Below are 13,871 nucleotides of genomic sequence, written 5' to 3' on the forward strand. Positions count from 1 at the left end.
GAAAGGGCAGAGGAACCAGAGACCAGATAGCAAACATGCGCTGGATTATGGAGAAAGCTAGAGAGTTCCAGAAAAACGTCTACTTCTGCTTCATTGACTATGCAAAAGCCTTTGACTGTGTCGACCACAGCAAACTATGGCAAGTTCTTAAAGAAATGGGAGTGCCTGATCACCTCATCTGTCTCCTGAGAAATCTCTATGTGGGACAAGAAGCTACAGTTAGAACTGGATATGGAACAACTGATTGGTTCAAAATTGGGAAAGGAGTACGACAAGGTTGTATATTGTCTCCCTGCTTATTTAACTTATATGCAGAATTCATCATGCGAAAGGCTGGACTAGATGAATCCCAAGCAGGAATTAAGATTGCCGGAAGAAATATCAACAACCTCAGATATGCAGATGACACAACCTTGATGGCAGAAAGTGAGGAGGAATTAAAGAACCTTTTAATGAGGGTGAAAGAGGAGAGCGCAAAATATGGTCTGAAGCTCAACATCAAAAAAACCAAGATCATGGCCACTGGTCCCATCACCTCCTGGCAAATAGAAGGGGAAGAAATAGAGGCAGTGAGAGATTTTATTTTCTTGGGCTCCTTGATCACTGCAGATGGTGACAGCAGTCACGAAATTAAAAGACGCCTGCTTCTTGGGAGAAAAGCAATGACAAACCTAGACAGCATCTTAAAAAGCAGAGACATCACCTTGCCGACAAAGGTCCGTATAGTTAAAGCTATGGTTTTCCCAGTAGTGATGTATGGAAGTGAGAGCTGGACCATAAAGAAGGCTGATCGCCGAAGAATTGATGCTTTTGAATTATGGTGCTGGAGGAGACTCTTGAGAGTCCCATGGACTGCTAGAAGATCAAACCTATCCATTCTTAAGGAAATCAGCCCTGAGTGCTCCCTGGAAGGACGGATCGTGAAGCTGAGGCTCCAATACTTTGGCCACCTCATGAGAAGAGAAGAATCCTTGGAAAAGACCCTGATGTTGGGAAAGATGGAGGGCACAAGGAGAAGGGGACGACAGAGGACAAGATGGTTGGACAGTGTTCTCGAAGCTACGAACATGAGTTTGACCAAACTACGGGAGGCAGTGCAAGACAGGAGTGCCTGACGTGCTATGGTCCATGGGGTCACGAAGAGTCGGACACGACTAAACGACTAAACAAACAAACAAAAGTTTTCTACAAGACCAAAGACTGGGAGAGCAGACTGGGAAGGGGAAGCTGCTTTTTGCTAATGCCATTCCTGCATGGTGGTGGACGGAGCATCTTCCTAACCCCCAGTTGTCCTGATGCCAACCACAATCCATATCTCAGTTGGCTAGAGCCTGGTGCTGATTATGTCAGGCTGCAGGTTCAATCCCAGCATGGGACAACGCTACAATTCTATGATTCTATATTATCCACCCTGTAGCTTCTTGAGAAATGCTGCTGCTGCTGCCTCCTCAGTCAAACCAGTTGCTATCCCAGTCACAGTGCCACTAAAGTCAGGTGTGATACAATAAACTCAAGCAGACAACAATCTTGATTAAAGATGGTGAAAACTTGATTGATGCAGGTGGAATTTTGGCTCAGGCATTGAGTATATATCTGTTTCAGCCTCGCCTCCTATTGGAGGGCTGGAACTTTTTCAGGGTCATGCCAGGGATTATGGCCATCCCCAAGACTCTGATCTACTGACATCGCCAAGCAGAACACCTAGGGAATAAAGCAAGGATAAAGCAGCAACCAGGAAAGCAAAAGAGGCTTAAATTACATGATAAAGAATTGACCTAGCATGTAGCAAATGATGAATGATAAGGGAGGGAAGGAGGGTTTGATCTTCTGCTGACTGTGGTGCAAGAGGCATGTGCAACTGGCTTCTCTGCATCGCTGCTGGACCCAGCTTGATAGCACCCAATGCCTGGTCAGCCAGCCAGGCACAGTCCATCAGTGGGGTCTCTGATTGGCCCAATTTGAACTTAACTTTTTGGCAGAAAGCCTGCCAACCAGAGAAATTCCCAAATGGCTGGCCCAACACATGTATTCTGGCTGCTGGAGATAGTGGCCGAGGGTGAGGGGCCACAACCGCCGCCCACCCAAGAAAGAAGTGAGTAGCCACTTCCATCCAATTTGAAAACGCAAGCCACATTCCCCGTGTAGTTTAGCTGAGGTATTTACATTTGAGGCAGCCGATGACCGCTCAGCCTCACGCTCGCTCACCAGTGTCACCGCGGCTCTAAATGCACCCGAGAGCATCGCAGGAAGGCGGGTCGGGCACAACCAAGCATGATGGTGGGGAGGCAGAGGCAGCCACCAGGTTTGGTTGCGGTGACAGAGTGGGGCTGAGAGACTTCAGAGAAGTGTGACTAGCCCAAGGTCACCCAGCAGCTCCATGTGGAGGAGCAGAGATGCAAACCTGGTCCCCCAGATTATGAGTCTCCTGCTCTTAACCACTACATCACACTGGCCTGGTTAAAGAGAAATGCTTTTGCCTAGCGCCTAAAGGTGCATAATGAAAATGCTAGCTGAATCTCTCTGGGGAGAGCATTACACAGATGGGGAGCCACTGCAGAGAAGGCCCATTCCCGTGTTGCCAACCTCCGGACTTCTCGTAGCAGAGGCACACAAAGAAGGGCCTCAGAAGTTGGTCTTAGGGTCCAGGTAGGTTTATATGGAAAGAGGCAGTCCTAGAGGTATTGCAGTCTGTTGTGTCGTGGGTTTCTTAATAGTAGTCATTCAGTGACAACATCTTCATGATAACAGCTCTTTATTTAAGGCAACAAGACAAGACTGACTCTGAGGACAGGAAAGCTACATTTATAGGGACAGGGGACTAGCTAGAAAGGGAGACATTTTGGAGGGAACAATATCAGGCAATCCCAGTGCTGCCTTTTGGAGGGAACCAATAAGACAGAGGATCCAAATACAGCAGCTTCAATGAACCAATAGTAGCTGTACCTTCTGGAACCAAAAGGCAGTTACTTTGCCCTAAAGCAAATACAGACAATAGTAATACATATATAAAATCCTCTGACTCAACACACAACACAGTCCTAAGCTGTTTAAGGCTTTATAGGTCAAAACCAGCACTTTGAATTGAGCCTGGAAGCTAACTGCCAGCCAGTGCAGTAAGACTAGAATCGGTGAAATATGCTCAAGCTGTCTTGCTCTGGTGAGCAACCTGGACACTGAATTCTGCCACTAGCTGAAGTTTCTGAACCGTCTTCAGATGCAGCGCTAGGTATTACACATTGCAGAATCTAACCTTGAGGTTATCAGAACATAGATGACAGCAGAAAGTTGTCAAATCCTCTTGGAAAGCCATCCAATGCCACCACTGCCTCCTGCATAGTGAGTTACATAGTTTAACTATGTGGTACACAGAAAATATATTTCTTTTATCGCTCCTTTCGATAATTAAAAGAAAATTAATTTCTTTTCTCTTCCAATATTTAGCTTCACTGGGTGTGCATGAGTTCTAGTGTTATATGTATGAGAGGGAGAAAAACTGTTCTTGGTCCATTTTCTCCATGCCAGGCATACTTTTATAAACCTCTATCAGGTTGACTCTTTTTCTCTAGCCCTAACCCTTACTCAGTCCTTGTTCTTCTAATCTATAAGCGTAGAACTTTTGTCTTTAACAAAACTTTCTGCCAGTTTCCCTCTGGCAGATGTTGTGCTAACTAACCTGTAATTTTCAGGACCCCTTAAAAAAATTGGTGTCAAATTGACTGCTTTCTAATTCTCAAGTATGCGGGTCGATCTGAGGGAGAAGTTAGTTATTAAATTTATCTTTTTATTTATTATTGAATTTTTTTTTGTTTTCTTTCAGTGAAAGAAAAGATGGGCAGAGTGGTGTGCTGGGACCCAGATACTTTATCAGCAGGGCCTTCCTGCTGCTCCTGACCTCCCTTTGCCCCATTGCTCTCAAGTGACATGGCTAGTTTGTTCCTCTTAGCTACTGGTGAGCTTAGCAGAGATCACATCCATTTTAGCCCCTTGGACTGGAGCAGGGTAGGCAACCTCAAGCCCGTGGGCCCAATCGCCTTCTCAATCCGGCTCACGGACAGTCCGGGGATCAGCGTGTTTTTACATAAGTAGAATGTGTCCTTTTCTTTAAAATGCATCTCTGGGTTATTTGTATGGCGTGCCTGGTATTTTTACATGAATAGAATGTTTGCTTTTATTTAAAATGCATCTCTGGGGTATTTGTGGGGCATAGGAATTCGTTCATTCACCCCACCCCACCCCAAAAAATGGTCCGGCCCACCACATGGTCTGAGGGACCGTGGACCGGCCCACAGCTGAAAAAGATTGCTGAACCCTGGACTGGACACTGAGGAGTGGAGAATGGGAGCTGAGGAAGGGCTCATCCACACTTCAGGTTTCCCCTCCTCCCCCCCCCCCCCGGGAAACTTACTGCAGAATCAATGCAAACATCAATTGGGGTTTTCTCCAGATAGTCATTTGCTTCAATTTAGTGTGAAAGAGCGGGTTTTCTGGGGGAAAGCAATGGGGCAAAGGCAGAACTGCTTGGACATAGAATCCTAGAGTTGGAAGAGACCACAAGGGCCATCCAGTCCAACCCCCTGCCAAGTAGGAAACACCATCAAAGCATTCCTGACAGATGGCTGTCAAGCCTCCGCTTAAAGACATGGGACATGCGGAACTGGGGACGAGTCCTAAGTGGGAGGGAGCAATGAATGGCTGGTGAGTCCACTGGGCAGGGATTTCGTGGGATTTCATGGCCACTCTTCTTTCTTCCTGAAAGCCCTCTTTTAAAACTGTTACTAATGCAACTAAAAAGAGGCAAACTAGCTTTTACTTTGTTTTTATTTTGCTTACTGGCTACAAATCCCTTTTAAATTATCCCTTTGTTTTAAGTGGCACCTTGCTTTCCAGTGTTGATAGACCAGACTAGATTTTAGCTGGTTTTAATCTTCACTCACAGCTGGAATTTCCATTTGAGTCTTTTTTCCATCTACAAGATCAGTTTCAGACGGAAGTGGTGTCTAACATGTTGCCCTAACAATGCAATGTTTGTTGCTGTTAGGTGTTTCATAGCAGAGAAGACAGTGTTAATGTTCAGCAGATTTTGTTGTTTAGTCGTTTAGTCGTGTCCGACTCTTCGTGACCCCATGGACCATAGCACGCCCCTTCTCCTAGTGCCCTCAATCTTTCCCAACATCAGGGTCTTTTCCAAGGATTCTTCTCTTCTCATGAGGTGGCCAAAGTATTGGAGCCTCAGCTTCACGATCTGTCCTTCCAGGGAGCACTCAGGGCTGATTTCCTTAAGAATGGATAGGTTTGATCTTCTTGCGGTCCATGGGACTCTCAAGAGTCTCCTCCAGCACCATAATTCAAAAGCATCAATTCTTCGGCGATCAGCCTTCTTTATGGTCCAGCTCATAGCTGCCAAGTTATCCCTTTTTTAAAGGGATTTTCCCTTATGCTGAATAGGCTTCCTCGCGAGAAAAGGGAAAACTTGGCAGCTATGGTCCAGCTCTCACGTCCATACATCACTACTGGGAAAACCATAGCTTTAACTATACGGACCTTTGTCGGCAAGGTGATGTCTCTGCTTTTTAAGATGCTGTCTAGGTTTGTCATTGCTTTTCTCCCAAGAAGCAGGCGTCTTTTAATTTCGTGACTGCTGTCACCATCTGCAGTGATCAAGGAGCCCAAGAAGGTAAAATCTCTCACTGCCTCCATTTCTTCCCCTTCTATTTGCCAGGAGGTGATGGGACCAGTGGCCATGATCTTGTTTTTTTTGATGTTGAGCTTCAGACCATATTTTGCGCTCTCCTCTTTCACCCTCATTAAAAGGTTCTTGATATTTCTTCCGGCAATCTTAATTCCGGCTTGGGATTCATCTAGTCCAGCCTTTCGCATGATGAATTCTGCATATAAGTTAAATAAGCAGGGAGACAATATACAACCTTGTCGTACTCCTTTCCCAATTTTGAACCACTCAGTTGTTCCATATCCAGTTCTAACTGTAGCTTCTTGTCCCACATAGAGATTTCTCAGGAGACAGATGAGGTGATCAGGCACTCCCATTTCTTTAAGAACTTGCCATAGTTTGCTGTGGTCGACACAGCAGATTTAAGGGTGAGCAAATAAATTTGTGAGAGATCCATCTCATTGTTTCGTAACCTGCCTTGGTAGGCGAAGCAAAAAAGCATCTTGAATAATTCTCAAGCAGCAGACACAAGGAAAGGAAATGATCCCGTATTTTCTTTCACATTCAAATATTACAGGTACTACAATAAGCTATTATTCATAGTATTATGATGGCAACCGTAATTAGGGGAAATTGCATGCTCTTGAAATCTCTGTTCCATTACTGCAGAATGCTTTGTGCTGTGCAGAGGAAGTCAGGCATTGTGGCTGTAGCTCAGAGGTCCCACGTTTGGTTGTGGGCGCAAAGAACCACCAGGGCAAAGGATGCCTCTGCTTGCTTACATCTTACAGTCAGGCTGTAAGATGGTGTGTGTAGTTCATAAATGTCAGAAACCTGGAGAATGTTGACATTTACAGGAAGCTCAGTGGGAAATAACAGAAATGCTTGGGGTGGGCATCTGTCGAAGTGTGCATGCACACGAAAGCTCATACCAAAATAAAAACTTAGTTGGTCTTTAAGGTGCTACTGAAGGAATTTTTTTATTTAATTTTCTGGTACTTGATTATTAATATTTTATTAAAATAATTTTATTTATAAGGAAATAAAATGATAGAAAAAGAAAAAAAGGTGTGAAAAGAAAAGTGCAGAAAGTACAGTGTAATACAATTAGTACAATCCAGATGTTTTCAACCTGTGTGCCTCAGCGCCCTTGGGGGAGCCGTGGGACAGCTCTCCTCTTTCTCTCCCTCTTCATGCCAGCCACCCACCCTGGATATCTGCAAATCTCTCTCTCTCTCCCCCCCCCCCCAGCCTGAATCCTGCACCTTCTCCTGCTTTCTGCCTTCCAGTCATGTCCCAGATTCCTTCTCTCCTTCCCATCCACTCTCCATTTCTGGGAATGAGTTGCCTTGGCTGTGATGGAGCAGCCAGTGCAAAGTGGGAAGTTTGCCTGATTGACTGTGGCAGGGAAGGAAGGGTGGAGGCTGAGGTTTCTCCAGGGGGGGGGGGCTGCTCTGGTGCCTGCCTTCTGCTCACAAGGAAATAGCGACAGCCCATGTCAGCACCTGGGTGGCTAAAGCTGAGCATAAAGGGGGGGAAAGGATTTCATCCCTACTCCGGAAAAAAGGTTGTTTTCATCCCTTCTCCTTCCAAGCAAAGCCTAACTCTGTGTGTGTGTGTGTGTGTGTGATCACAACGGTACCTGACTGTTCTACAGGGAGCTCAAGATGCTGTTAGGCCCCCTGGTAGGTCTGATCATTATTCCTTTATTTCAGTTTTTCTCGCTCTTCAAAATGGAGCAACCAGATATCTTTGCTAGATTGCAAAGCCATTCAAAAGAATATCCAACACTTTCTCCCAGAACTTAGTAAGTATGGAACACTCTGAAAACATATGTTTCCAATAGGCATTGTCCTTATTACATCTCCAACAAAGAGCTACTTTAGCTACTCCTTTTTTTATACAAACACAAAGTCCAGTAAATTCTAAATATTATTTTCTGTTATAGAAGTCTTAATTTAAAATCCATTGATACCTTTGATACCGAGGCTAAAACTCTTTCCCACTGTCTGGATAATATTGAAAGTTCCAGTTCTTTGTTCCAATCATTTCTTAACGTCCGTATATCAAACTTCATATTTACTTTTTTCTTTCAATCTATTAATCAATTCAAGTCTGGATCATATTCAATCATATTTGTGGATAAGAATCTATCATATGTATTTAAATCCTAGTTCAGTAAATATTACCTATGTATATAGTCTATTTCCAAATCAACCAATAAGTCTGAGATAACAATTGTAAAATAATAAAAAATAAGAAACACAACTATATATTAAATTAATGCAAAATAATTATATATGAAAAAATAGAAAAGCTAAAACAAACTTGATAAAAAAGAAGGAAATAGAAAGTAAGAGAAAGAAAGGAAAATATTTTTAAAAGGAAAACTAAAAACTTAATTATAGCTAAACAATGAAAAATAGAACAAAACTAAATAAGTGATGGATTTAATAGAGAAATGAAAAATAAATATATGACTTCCAGAATGTGTCGCCTCTTCGATGTCAAAATATTGAGAGTAATTCTGAGCCTTAAGGATAAGTTCCCTAGCTGGCAATAATTTAGATACAATATTGTCCAGTCCTTGAAAATACTTAAACAAAGCTTGTTCTGGAATTCTTCCCGGACTATCTTGATAAGTTGATACGGTAATGGCAGAGCGCTTCAAAGTTTGCCTATTTTCTTTGCTTTCTTTTCTCTTTTCTGTCTGTGGATATATTTTCCCTAATGGTGAAGACTTGTTTGCGATGCAAAGTGGAAAGAGAGAAGGGGGCTGCTGCAAGAGATTTCTCAATGTTTTCGCATTCTGCAGGGGATGTTTAACCTATTGTAGATTTGATTGTATTCAGAAATGCTTCTGCATTTTCAGAAATCTCAAACCTATGAGCTTGATCCTGATATTTTTATGCAAAATTTTGCTGGGAACAGTGTGAAATTTTCCAGTTGCCTGGCTTTCATGGCTGGCCCTACAGCCAGGCTGGGTGGTGCAGGGTGCCAGGGCGCCCACCTGCCAGGGGGCCGCTGCACAGCTGCACCCACCCGCCCACCACAGAGTTGCACCCCGGCAGCTGCGCTGTGCGCTGTGCCCGCCCGCCAGCCCGCCCACGCAGCTCCGTCCGCCCGCCACGCTGGGAAACGGGGCGGGGGCACCGGAGGCATCCGTCGCACCACGGCGCCAAATATACTTAAGACGGCCCTGCTGGCTTTAGGGGATTTTTCCCCCTTGCAATTTCATTAATATCATGTCCCCAAAGGTCTTTGCTTTTCCGCAGGTCCACCACATATCTATGATAGAATGACTCCTTACCTTTCCAATTACAGTAATTTCTCATAAATTTCACATAAACCTACTTCAAAGTTTGACCTTTGCTCTGCAAATCCATTTTTAAAATCTTTTTTAAAATATATATTTCATTTCATTTATAATATTGGAACCAGTTACCCACTGAGTTTTATATTTCATTGAACTTTTAAAGCTCACATTCATTGTCCTGAAAACGCTTTAAATCGCTCTATTTAACCCATTTGAGTTGCATATTTGTTTATGTGATAACCATAAGGAGGTTTTATGTTCCAGAAGGCTTTTAGTTCTCCTCCACACTCCATCAGACTCCTTGATTGTTTGATTTCAATGCTTTGATTTTCCGGCAGAGAAAGAAGTCTTCCATAAATTCAAGTGCTTCTCTTTGTGAAGGAGTGTATCTGACGCCAGTTACTCTGTATTTGGGATTCCAAGAGTGAGATCTGCTTATCTGCAATACTCTGATTCTCATGCATATTCAAATGTTGTTCAAATTCATTCTTTTTTTATGCAACTCTGAAAGCTTTGTTTTTACTTCAGCCATATCTCTTTTTTAATCTCTTGTAAGGCACTGGGATTTATATCCGTTCCAGCCTCCCCACCATCTTTTTTTTGGCTCAGCCATTTCCTGCGCAGTTGGGTTTGAAGTATATCTCTCTCCCCCCCCCCCCCCCCGTTTCTTACTTAACTCTGGTATTCATAGTGCTCATAATTAATCCTCTTCAAGATTAGGGGTAGCGTGGAATAGCAAATAAAATATTTACCCAATTAGTGAAAGTCTTTGTTCACACAGTCTGGAAACTTAGCTGTCCTGAAAATGCTTTAAAAAAAATCCCTTCCAGTAGCACCTTAGAGACCAACTAAGTTTGTCATTGGTACGAGCTTTCGTGTGCATGCGCACTTCTTCAGATACCAAATACTTAGCAGACAGGAGAGGGGTCAATGCTTATGGTGCCATGTCCAGGCCAGAAGGGTTAATTTTCTGATACTTACCGCAACATGTATCAGTGAAAGACAGCACCATGTCATCAGTAAAAATGAGTATTTGGCACTTTGTCTTTGGAGCTTTTGGATACTACTGTGTATCAGATTTCATACATCTGTTATGTCATATATATGTGTAAACAAGTCTACACAAGGAGAAGTACATTATGTAGGGCTAGCGGGAGGGGAAATGTAATTTTTAATTTCAAGGTCACAACCTCATATTCCTAAGAGACAGTATCAGACCAGACACTAGAGCAAACTCTCTCAACCTTGGGTCCACAGATGTTTGACTACAACTTCCATAATTCCTGACCACTAATCCCGCTAGCTAGAAAGGATAGCAGTAGCAGTGCAAAAACATTTTGGAGCCCCCAAGTTCAGATGATGGACTGAGACTTAGGTAGCAAGGCAGCAGGACCAAGGGAGCTGCCAAGTCTCCCGGGAAACCCCTGTTTTCCCGGCTGTTCCCAGCCGAAAAAACGGATTTTTTTGTTTTTCCCCAGTTTATTCTGGCGCGGCGGCCATTTTGGAACTGGGCAGAGCATGCTCAGAAGCGACTTTTGATGCTGCTTTGCCCAGTTCCAAAATGGCTGCAGCGCGACTTCTGGTGCGGTGGCCATTTTGGAACAGGGCAGAGCAGCATCAAAAGTAGCTTCTGAGCATGCTCCGCCCAGTTCTAAAATGGCGGCAGCACAACTTTTGGCCTGCTACTTTTGGCCAGTCCCTTATTTCTCAGGCCGGAACTTGGCAGCTATGCAAGGGAGGCGCACAGCAGTAACAATCTCCTCTCCAGGGCAGTTTGTAATTGTCTCTATACCCTGAAAAATCACTAAAACATTCTTCTCCCCAGCAAACTGGGGGTTCACACTAAGCTAGATCTTTAGATGGAACTGTGAAATATTAAATGCCTCAGTGTTATGCTCAACATTTTAGATGCTTGAGTTTTTTCTAATTGGGATTCCTTGTGTCGATGTTATCCTGCATACAAATTTGATCAGATGAACTATTCCAGTTTAATAGCAGTTTTGACAACTATGCTTTTGTTTTTGTTTAACTTTTAGGAGCGACTTCTGATGAGTCTTTTGCCCAGGAATGTTGCCATGGAAATGAAGGAAGATTTCCTGAAGCCACCTGAAAGGATTTTCCATAAAATTTACATTCAGAGACATGACAATGTTAGGTAGGACTGATGCAAGCTTGCAAAATGTAAAGTCTAACAGACATCTCACACGCACATAGAGTGAAGGGTTGTCTTACCTGATTCTTCTGGGGCTGCAAGAGTGCAAAAGATGGAGTGGGGGCTTTGCTTCTAATTCATTGTAGGGGGAGGAGTGAAGGCACAGGCACAAGCTGAGGTGCTGCAGAATAGGTCTGAATCAGTAAAAAAAAATATTATTAGGGGAATAGGGGAATAAGTTTTCTTTCAAAGCTATTAACCTCACTTTGTGCATGCCATAGAGCATGCAACACCGTGCCCTAGTGCAGCTCCAGCCTCGCAGACCATCTCTGGAAATAGCCCAGAAACCCACTACAAAACACTTCTGGCCCTGTTTTGGATCCCAAGTGCCATTGGAATAGAAACGCACCCTGTCCCCATGCCAAGCAGCACCGGTGGAGCGTTTTTGCTCACATACAAAGGCATATACAGTATACGGTCCTCGGTCCTGTATACCTGAAGGAGCGTCTCCAACCCCATCATTCTGCCCTGACACTGAGATCCAGCGCTGAGGGCCTTCTGGCGGTTCCCTCATTGCGAGAAGTGAGGTTACAGGGAACCAGACAGAGGGCCTTCTCGGTAGTGGCACCCGCCCTGTGGAATGCCCTCCCAGCAGATGTCAAGGAAATAAGCAGCTATCCTATTTTTAAAAGACATCTGAAGGCAGCCCTGTTTAGGGAAGTTTTTAATATTTAATGCTGTATTGTTTTTAACACGCGATTGGGAGCTGCCCAGAGTGGCTGGGGAAACTCAGCCAGATGGGCGGGGTATAAATAATTATTATTATTATTATTATTATTATTATTATTATTATTATTATTATTCCTATCTCTGCAAAAACAAATAAACTGAAACAGCCCTTGTGTAACTCTCTGTAGGTAACAATCCTGATATGTACCACTTCTGTATCAAAGCACCCATCTATTCTGTACACAGGATTTGAGTTCTTCTTTCTTTGGTTTTCCTAAAGTTCTTTTTATGAAGGTTGTTCTGCTGAATTTCACTTTATGGCTGCATAGGGCTCCCAATTAGAATTATTTGCAGCTGTTGTTTTGTTTACTCAAAACGAACTCTGTGGTTTGGTTCTCAATGTCTTTGAACTCAAATCTATTTGTTTTATGCAAAAAGAATACAGGAAAGAAGTCTTATAATCACCTCTGCTCTCAGTAGTAAAGCTGCAAAGACCATGAAAGCCTCAGAGCACCATATCAAAAGAAGAAGAAGAAGAGTTTGGATTTGATATCTCACTTTATCACTACCCGAAGGAGTCTCAAAGCGGCTAACAATCTCCTTTTCCCCTCCCCCCCCACAACAGACACCCTGTGAGGTGAGTGGGGCTGAGAGACTTCAGAGAAGTGTGACTAGCCCAAGGTCACCCAGCAGCTGCATGTGGAGGAGCGGAGACGCGAACCCGGTTCCCCAGATTACAAGTCTACTGCTCTTAACCACTACACCACACTGGCTCTCAAAGAGAAAGATCAAGGAGCTAAAAGCTGACATGAAAACTGGAGCCAGAATAATTGCCCAAGAAGCTCTAGACAGGAGCCTATATATTTCAATCTAATCATGAATATGTGTGTCAGAGATTCACATGTCTATGCACATAAAACAAATTTGGAATTGGTTTAAAACATCAGTCTGAAGAGAACTTGAAGTCCATCTGACCCCCAAGCAATCACCTCTGAAAGCTGTGCTCCTTAATCCGAAGTGTGTAGTTACTCAACAGGGAGGAAAAGACACTCTGAACCTGCGGAGAAACAGTCTGAAAACAATCCCTTCCTATCTTCCAGAATTTAGTCCTGGTATTGCAAATAGATTCTGGGGCTGATCAAGTTTCCAGGACCGTTTGCAGCTGTCCCCCACCACCACCACCACCACCATGACAGGAACCCAGATCACCAGCAGTTCTCTGCTTGAGATAATGGCTCTTCGAGAGCAGCAAGTAATAACTCCGGGTGCAATGGTGGGAAGTCCAGGAACATAGGAATTCAGAAGCTGGATCTCTTTTCCTTGTTTGCAAACACACTGTGTAAAACTTTTATCTGCTGAATTTCTGCCTATTCTACTGGTATTATACACAGGAACCTTATCAGATAATAGAGGCTAGCTGTAAAATTGACCCTTTAGATTGACCCTGTTTTATTTCAGAATTTTTGAACTGGCAATATATAGTGAATCCCCACTCACCCTGTTAGCTGCCTCCAGAACCATGCATTTCATTCTCGGCTGTCGCCAGCATTTCACATGCGGCCTACTCAGCTCTCCTCACAGTTTGTGTCCTGAAAAGCCACCCAATACTACCACCCTCTCTCCTTCCCTCCCTCCCTGTGCAGCACAGCCATTGGCCTCAGGAGCCCGAAAAGGAGCTTTGCCCCTGCCTGCCTCCACCAGCCATGCTTGCACCTACCAGTTGTGTGCGCTGGCTTGCTTGCTTGCTTGTCGCCCACCCTCCTACCTGCCAGTGCCGTCGCTTCCTTTGCTGGCCAAGCATGTGGCCTGCCTCCTCCCTCCCTCCCTTCCTCTTTGCATCGGTTGCTGGGAAGTGGAGGCATGGCTGCATCCTGCAAGTCCCCCAGCTGCCTCTGTGGTTGATTGGCACAGGGGGGAGCAGCACCACAGCGCTAAGGAGGAATGGTGCAGCCTCTGGTGCCTCCCATGAGTGGGAGCCAGTGCTCTGGAGGGGGGCTGCTGGTAGG

At 44.3% G+C, this 13,871-nt stretch overlaps 1 protein-coding gene across 6 annotated transcripts in view; it reads left to right on the forward strand.

Moving 5' to 3' along the window:
- ADCY1 (adenylate cyclase 1) overlaps nucleotides 1-13,871 on the forward strand; it is a 171,867-nt gene that overhangs the window by 82,828 nt on the left and 75,168 nt on the right. For all 6 annotated transcript variants that reach the window (XR_009558355.1, XM_035101384.2, XM_060280537.1 and 3 more), the window contains exon 3: nucleotides 11,021-11,139. Coding sequence is in view for 5 of the 6 variants with exons in the window: in XM_035101384.2 (XP_034957275.1) it covers nucleotides 11,021-11,139 (119 nt within the window). In the remaining variant the exon portion in view is untranslated. The remainder of the gene's footprint in view (nucleotides 1-11,020; nucleotides 11,140-13,871) is intronic.

This window comes from Zootoca vivipara, chromosome 12 (genome assembly GCF_963506605.1).
Source record: "Zootoca vivipara chromosome 12, rZooViv1.1, whole genome shotgun sequence".
In the NCBI taxonomy this organism is placed as follows: Eukaryota; Metazoa; Chordata; class Lepidosauria; order Squamata; family Lacertidae; genus Zootoca; species Zootoca vivipara.